Raw genomic sequence first — 8,460 nt, forward strand, 5'->3', positions numbered from 1 at the left:
GAATACAGATTTAATAAGACTGTTTAAATGTATAAGTGTGGAATAAGTATACTTCATTAAAATTCAACAGAAAATCACGCCTCGGTGCTAATTTCAATTTGTTCTTTGTTTGTAGGAGGCTGCCATGCGGGCCTGTCCCAGTTCCTCGAGCCCCCAGCCCGCCCCTCACCCAGTCCAACCCCAACCTTGCAGCGCTGGAGGCCAGCCCTGACGCCAGCCCGGCGCACAGACCTGGGCATCGGCGGGAGCCCAGCCAGGGGGCAGCACACAGCGCAGACAACCTCAGCTCAGCCGGACCAGGTCAGGGCAACGGGGCTTTTACCACACCCTTTGCTTTACCTTTTATTCTAATAACTACGCCTTTTCTGTGCCCTGCTGATACTAGACGCCTCCTGCTTCATTAATAATATGTGATGATTGCGTGTTGATCGAGCGTGTCTTTCTTTTCAGGCCGGGCGCACAACACATCGAGCGACAGTTGCCACACTCCTCCGGGGCAGAAATCTCGAGCCAAGAAGAAGTCCTCAAAGACCAGCCAGTACCGGAGAGACATGAACCAAGGAGGTGAGTCACAAAGTTACAGAGTAACGGGTGAAGGCCAGAGCCGGTCTTTATCCACCTTACCTTGGGACTCAGTATTAATTAGGGTCCTGGTTTTGTTAGCCTTAAACAATTGAGATGCCATTATTTTTGTTATTTAGGTGCTTTTAAGAAGGAAGCGACACAGTAATTCAAATGTAATCCTCGTACTGTTTGTAGGCACAGAGGGGTTCCCCTCACCCGTGTGATTTGCTGTCCTGTTTGTAAATGTTGAAGTGTTTCCTCTGCTCTGTGCAGCCCTGCCCCCGCCCCCCGAGCCTCCCCCAGGTGATGAGCTCCCCCAGCCCCTGCCTGTCCCCGGCCTGGACTGCAGCCGGACCTCGCTGGAGAGAGACGGCAGCGCACCCTCCTCCATGGAGCGGAGACCTGAGCACCTGAACCACCACAGGAAGGCTTCAGCATCGCGGCACAGAGACGGTAAAAGCAGACAGACTTTCAGTCTGAGGGATTGCTTTGCAAAGCCTGGAAACTACTAATGCAATCATAAACCATTTGAAGGGAATATACTTCGACAATGGAACCGAATTAAATAAAAGAGTCTTTACTTAAAATAAATTATAGCGTATAGCAAATGATAAAACTCTTAATTTAGGGGTGGTCCGCTTGTCCAAGCCAAAGAAATCCCAAACAGCTGGCCTTGTTTTTTTAAGTATTTGGGGATTTATCTGAGTAGACAAAACCCCAATAAGTAAACATCTTGTTATTTTTTCCCATCCCTTACTGTTGCCGCCTCCTGTGGTCTATGCGTTTTCTTAACTACTGTTTTTCTGCCTACAGAAAACGACATCATCCCTTACAGCAAACCCAACTTCCTGTCCAGGGGTCAGATGTCCAGCAATTGTTCCACAACAGGAAGTTCTTCTTCTAGAGGGTCAACAGGGTCACGGGGTCAAGGGGCAGGGAGGAGCCGAACAGTCGCAGAGCGGAACGAGGTGAGACACGGTCGCTTTGACATCAGTGTCCGTGTGTGAGTGTGCGACAGAGCTTCTGTACAGGAGGCAGCGTGAGTATCTACCAGGGCTTACTCTGCAGTGTGTCCCTCAGAGATGTGTGAGATGGAGGGGAAGAGAACATCTCTTATTACTGCACGTCAATCTAGCAAACCTCAGTCCCATCAGCTGGAGGATTAAAAGCTCAGTTTCAGGTTATTAGAAGACAGGCTGAGGCAATGGAGACGTCGCCTCCACCCTAAAGAGATCCCATCTTGGCTGTGAGGCTTTGTTACCTGTCTCCTGTGCTGTTACTGAGCACCATATTCCTACCCTCATAATCCCTAAATCCCACCAAGCCTTTATTCTCCATTCTTATGTCAGTGTATTGTTTGAAGAAATGTACGCTATACCTTTTGGGCGGCGCAGAAAAGAAAAGGCTTTTAAACCTCGACAATGTTAAAAATGTTCCAAATTATTGCCTTATTCTTTTTCTTTGTTCTGTTTTTAGAAAGCTCCCATTACTGCACACCAGATCTGAACTTTTGAACCAAGAGATTGCACTAACTGTGGATCTTAGTGCAAGAGAAATTCACTCTTCTGCTGTATAATTAGAATGTGAAGACTATAGTAAATTACAGAGCTAGATGTTCAATCATGAGAAATTCATAATGAACGCATGGGAAAATAAACAACTAAATGCAAGTGACCGACCGCATACTTATTGTCTCTCTTTCCCCATCCCAATCAGACAAAGCCCTCTGGGGTCAGATGCACAGGCTCAATGGGGTTTTACTCTGTGTCATTATCCTCAAGTATCACTAAAAGGCTTATCCACGGGTTCACTGTTCCCCTGAAACCTGAAGTATACTTCAAAGGTAACTGTACCTGCCTCTCTGTGCTTCACCACAAGCCAGACCGGAGCTGTGCTCACGTGAAGGCTGACGTCAAGAACACTTTAACAGGGATCGGATATCTGGACGCTCACCCCCGTCCCAAATCAAAGGTCACGCAGGCCCCCGTCGCTGCTGTGATGTGCCTTGCCTCTCGAGTTTCCACAGGGAGCATAAAAGCCAGCGCACACACAAAAGGTTCCACCAGGGACCCCGTTTCAGGTTACGATCTTCCTGTCACGGCGGTTGACTTTATCTGTTCCACTTGGGCAGAGCTGATCAATAGGCCCTTGATGAAGGGGATTCCTTTTGTTCAGTCTTGGTTTGTTTTGCACCAACCCCACCAACCACCTCCTTAACATGTAATCCCAAAAGGATTAACAAAGCAATTTAACTCTCATGCCTTGTGGTCAGTGAAGGACACAGTGACGGTATCTCTCCTCTTTCTGGACAGTCAAGACACTAAACTTGCAGTACTGGCTCGGTCTCCAAAGTTGGCCTTCCCTGGCTTTAAACTCTTATCTGCTCTTTATTCCTGTCCAGAGAGATGCAGTCTCTTACAGTCATTCATACAGCCAGAGGGATTCATTCTGTAGTTTGATTCCCTCAGCTCTCAGATGCTGAATTCAGACAGACAGCCTCCTCACCTTTAACCACGTCTCCTGTCCAGGTCATGTTTTGCCTGAGGATCAATGGCACTGCCAATCTTGCACCTTTCACAAGCGCTACATTCATCCTAGAGCTGTTCCGACCTCTCACCTCTTGGGGGCACCTGAAAGAGAACTTTAAAGGAAAACTGTTAGATCCAACTTTATCACAAAAGCTTTGGAATAAGATCTGAGTGGATGATATTTGCCTTGAGGTGAAGCTGGGGGTCCAAGATTCTCCAGTAATGACATCAATCCCTTCAAAGCACAGTTTGCCGTACAGTCCCAAAGCTTAAAGCCAGTCTACCCCAAAAATAAGTCCAAGCTGTTTTAGTAGCTTCATCTGCATGATAAATGACTACTGACTTAAAGTGCATAACTTGGGAGCGAAGATATTGATTAAAAATACTTTTTTCTCTTTTCAGGAAATGAGATAAACTGAAGTGGAGGAACACAAAAAAAAAGAAATAAAAAATAAGCAGTTTATATATCTCAACAATCCGGAGATGGCTCGTAGATTTTTTGGAATATTCCCGTCCTTCCTCCACAGAAAACAAAAAAAAGAAGAAAAGAAGAAAACTGTACAGGATTATTATCTGCCTTGTTTAAAAAAAAAAAAAGTTCTGGACTTTCAATTATTTTTTTTTTATTTATGATACATTGCGTGCATCTGATTCCTCACATCCACATGTATATATATCAGTCTTTTTGTAAGGTTTCTATGTGGTTTTCGTGTGCAAAGAGACAAAGAAAGAATATATTGTATTTATAAGAAAGAGAAAACTTCAAGGCTTGTCTGATATTATAAAGTTCATGTTTGAATGTGCCAATTTTTCGTAGAAAGTATGCATTAAAACGAAAACAAAAAACTGCACTTTGTCGTAACGAACAACGCAAAACGATATTAAAAGCACAAACTGTGTTAACCACCCAATCAGATTCCACATACTGAAAGGGAAAAGCCAATCAAAACTCTCGGAATTCTGCAGCAGCTGTGTCTATCCGTCTGTCTGTTAATCAGAATCCAATCAGAACAGCTAAAAGAGGTTGAAGACATTGACCATGACTTTTAGTTGAAACTGTTGGCATTGCATTTACTACATTTCTTTTAGTATTTCTAAGTCTAAAAGGGGGCGGGGGGACTGCTGGGGTCCTGAAGTGAATTGTCCAATCAGGACGAAGAGGTGTCACAGAGCAGCTGCAGAGCACAGACGTGTAAAAACACCAAAATGATCTGTACTGTCGACTAACTTTTTGGTAGTCGTATTGTTTTGTAAAAATAAAATAAAATTTTAAAAAATACATTTGTTAAGCTATATAAAACTGTATTTTATTGCAGCGGCATACTGTGTTTGGAAACCAGAACCCGTGTCAATTTGTGGTTGCCGTTGTAGGAAGCAGTGTGGGTAGGACATTTGCATTTAACCAGTGGTGTAAAAGTAACAGCCACATTCCTCCCTGTTTGAATCAGTGATTGGGTTGGGTTTGTAAAGATCTCTGATGTGCTGTGTGGATGGAATGTCCTGTATAAATACTGTATCCGCTCCATACAGTTCCATACAAGAGCTATAGGACCTGGGACCACAATATCACTTAATCGTTAATCCAACATGAAACAAAGTCATGAAGACAAGAGTCTACATGATTTCTGTGTCTACCCAACGACACTCAATCACTCAATCACGTCGGCTGGGTCTGCACAGATGGCAAAGGCAAACTTCAGAGCAGCGTGTTAGAAGAATGAAAACAAAGCAGGAATAATTAAGAAAAAGGTTCACCATGCAAACTGAACCAGACAACAGGGCTTGAAGGAGGACAGGAGACACACAGGGAGGTAATTACCCAAGCTATCTTTATCTTTACACCTCCTCCACAACACCTGAAGTAAAGTCCCTTCCTGGACACAGATTTCAGCTTCAAAGCAGGTATGCACTACCTTGAAGATGGAAACAATTACTTTTAATTGAGGGCTTAACACAGTGGCTGCTAATAGCGAGCGGGCTTGAGCAGGCACCACAGCCCTGTAATGCTGAACAATGGAAGCGTGGCTCAACTCGGCTCATAGTTATTCTTCCCATACCAAAGATACTTAACTCGCGTGTGAGACTACAGTGGGATTTAGCTAGCAAAATCTTTTATTTGATCAAACAAGCTTAAATAAAAAGGAATTTGTATTTGAACCTGCAAAATTGTTGCTTTTCAGGATTAGGCTCCCAGTGAAGATGACTCGTGTAAGACTGTTGTTGCTCTTTTTTTCAATGCTCATGTTTAGATGGCTTTGAAAAAGGGATTATATTGTACCCCAAAGAGATCGACTGCAGTTCCACATGAGAGATATACATGAGGATACATATAAATACCAAAGTCTGCAGAGTAATGTATTTGAGCTATTGAATTAACCTAGATGCGATAAAAGCCAAACAAGTACTGTATTGGTACAATCCACGCAGTCAAGACTTGTCAAATATTGTTTTGAGGTTTAAGAATGTAAAAATAAAATGGAATTAAAAAGACACAACACCCACAGTGATTGCTATCCAATCCTGCTACCTGACCTCACTTTTCCAATCACAGCTTCCAGAAAGCTTATCCATCGCTCAGTAAGGGTTGTCAATTATTCACCCAAAACCATCCAAGAAAGTGAGCAGGGGAAGCTGCAGTGAGCGCTGTGGGGCCCGTGAGTCACTGAATTGCTGTCAACACTGAAACGAATTCTCAATTACACCCATGTTCCTGTGTGTACTTCAGTGCTGCTGCGGACAGGAGTCTGGTGAAGGTAAGGGCTTGGCAGGGCGTTTCCATTGCATTCGCTAGGCAAATGCGATTGACTCAGGGCAGGGTTGAGTAAGTAAGCCCAGTTAAATGGTACCCCAAAGGTCCGAGCCTTGTTCCCTTTCCAGACTTCAGAAGTCTCTGAAATGCTGCTTTCCCTCTATCGGTCCCTGGGCATCCTGGGAGCTCTGACCCACACAGGCGCTTATTGCTGTTCTGCACCGCAGTGGGAACTCAGCCCTGAGACCCAGCCCCTGTGACTGTGTGAGAGAGTGAGTGTGGTGGCTTCTGCAGGAAAGGGTTAGGGTTAGGGTTAGGGTTAGGGTTAGGGTTAGGGTTAGGAATAGTGACTCACGGCAGCTAACCTTTTGTCTTTGCTTTCAGCTCAAAAGCAACACAGAGAGAGCGCCGAAAGTTCCTGTTACACGCCTGACAAAACTATTGCAAAAATGTATAGTAGTGTTTTTTTTTTGTTTGTTTGCTTTTTTAATACCAGTAAGGTATTCATACAAGACAGCACACAAAGAAAAGATCAATCCATTCTCCGCTCTTAGACACCACAGTTAATCCTCCCATTCTCAACTCAAGCATTAGAACACTTCCTCCTCAGCTCGAAACGTTTTCATTCTCGGCTCTGTTATCTCTACCCTTCCATACTCAGCTCTCAGCACAAGAACTTGTGTGACCTCGCCCCAGGACTCAGGAGAGGGCGGTGGGGTGAGAGAGAGTCTTGCACAGCCCCCTACAGGCAGGGAAGAATGTGTGTTCCCTCCTTCTCCTACCCGCGAGACACCCCACCCTCAATAAATCACCAGCCAATTCATTTCCGCAGTGACAGCCTGTGAAGCCCCATTAAACTACAGATAGACATATCAATCTGAAAAGGGGCTTTTGGGAGCTGCTGTTAATGGGGTGGGGAATTAATTAACCCTAAAAGAGATAGCACTGACCAGTCTGGCTATGAGATAGAAGAACAAATCAGCAAGGTGCAGCTTATGGGTTCATTTTTTTGTCTGTGTTCTCCCGCTCTATTTAAACAGTAAGATATGCAATAAGCTTAAGCAGCTAGGGGGGATATGAGAAGCTAAGCACAAGAGCTATTGCAATCCGGTTCATAATGCTAGATCGGTTGAGTATCTTGTTGGAAGAAGTCACTGTATTGAAAACTATGGGGCAAAATAATTAAATAATAGAAACTCACTAGGCAATGTCTGCAATGCAGTGCATATGGCTGGAGCTGAGTCACTCTGATACAGCAGTCCATATGGCTGGAGCTGAGTCACTCTGATACAGCAGTCCATATGGCTGGAGCTGAGTCACTCTGATACAGCAGTCCATATGGCTGGAGCTGAGTCACTCTGATACAGCAGTCCATATGGCTGGAGCTGAGTCACTCTGATACAGCAGTCCACATGGCTGGTGCTGGGTGGATGGTTGGATGTCGATAAGCACGCTCCACAGCTGGTAGAGGTCGATGGATCCAGGCTTTGGGTTTGAGTTCGGTCTACACTGTTGAAAAGGAAATGGCTGGACGCATAGCAAGGAGGTTCTGGGAAATGTAGTCTCAACCAGAAAATCAGGGCAGGGGGGAGCATTTAGGGCTTGTTTTGGTTTAACTCAAAAACTTACGACTGACTATTCTCAAGCCACCTTTGCAAAAGAATCTTTACCGCATGGGCATGCACTTGTCAATGCTGTCTCCAGTGCCTTGTGATTGCAGTATATCCGTATGCAGCTGCCAAGTTCCTTTAACTGTTCTGAGCTTCTTGTGAGTTTAACATGGTTTGGGAGTATGGATCTCTGTCAGCCACCTAGTGTGTTTACTGTTTAAAATCCCTCTGGAAATAACAAAGTGGGGGGAGAAAGCAGAATTCGTTTGATCCTGTCTGGTTGAAGCAGGTCAGTGGATTAAGAACACACTATAAAAAGCATGTTTTTTTTTAATACGCATTTTACAGAGGAAACGAAGAGTCTGGGACATGGCGTGAGGATGTGCCAGGGAGGGGAGTAACAGTTCCCTTTAGGGAGAGTGAGAGAGGGGGATTCAAGGAAAACAGGGAGACGCGGTTGTGTGACGTACTGTGTATTCATCTCCACTCAGGATTATTAATGTAATGAGTTTGGTCTGTCTAAGCCAGGATGGAATCAGCTCCCCAGGGCAAAGTCCCTCATGAGGCTGTGGTTGCCCCTCGTGCTACAGGGTTGATGGGATTAGAAGTTGATGATATGATGTTTTTTTTTCTGCCCTTTGCACCCTCTGTATTACATAAATTAAAATGAAAGAGCTTCCCTGAACCCTTCAGAAGGAGATTGGAGGGAGTCTGATGGAATTATTTTTGTCGCACTGAAGACTAAACTCCTTTATTGAGAATACATGAGAACATAAATTCCTACATATATTTCTACACTGCCTCAGACTGGGACCTGGGAGTCCCGTGAGGTTCCATTGTCAGCTATGTTAACATACAGTGCTACAGCGGACTGAAAGGGTTCAAGCTTAGCAGTGTTCATTGTCCCACTAAATACAACAAAGTTATAAATAAAGTAACAGTAAAACCGAGCTATTTCCAATCGGTGCAACGGACTGCACTACAGTAAACACACCGCCATTGGTTCCAG

The 8,460-nt window shown here is 44.6% G+C and overlaps 1 protein-coding gene across 6 annotated transcripts in view; it reads left to right on the forward strand.

Moving 5' to 3' along the window:
- LOC117397441 (roundabout homolog 3-like) overlaps nt 1-3,943 on the forward strand; it is a 97,228-nt gene extending 93,285 nt beyond the window's left edge. For all 6 annotated transcript variants that reach the window (XM_059009449.1, XM_059009450.1, XM_059009448.1 and 3 more), the window contains 5 exons: nt 116-300; nt 451-564; nt 838-1,017; nt 1,378-1,532; nt 3,495-3,943. In XM_059009449.1, the coding sequence (XP_058865432.1) occupies nt 116-300; nt 451-564; nt 838-1,017; nt 1,378-1,532; nt 3,495-3,506 (646 nt within the window). In that variant the 3' untranslated portion in view covers nt 3,507-3,943. The remainder of the gene's footprint in view (nt 1-115; nt 301-450; nt 565-837; nt 1,018-1,377; nt 1,533-3,494) is intronic.
- The last annotated feature ends 4,517 nt before the right edge of the window (nt 3,944-8,460 follow it).

The sequence above is a fragment of the Acipenser ruthenus genome, chromosome 39 (assembly GCF_902713425.1).
Source record: "Acipenser ruthenus chromosome 39, fAciRut3.2 maternal haplotype, whole genome shotgun sequence".
Taxonomy (NCBI): Eukaryota; Metazoa; Chordata; class Actinopteri; order Acipenseriformes; family Acipenseridae; genus Acipenser; species Acipenser ruthenus.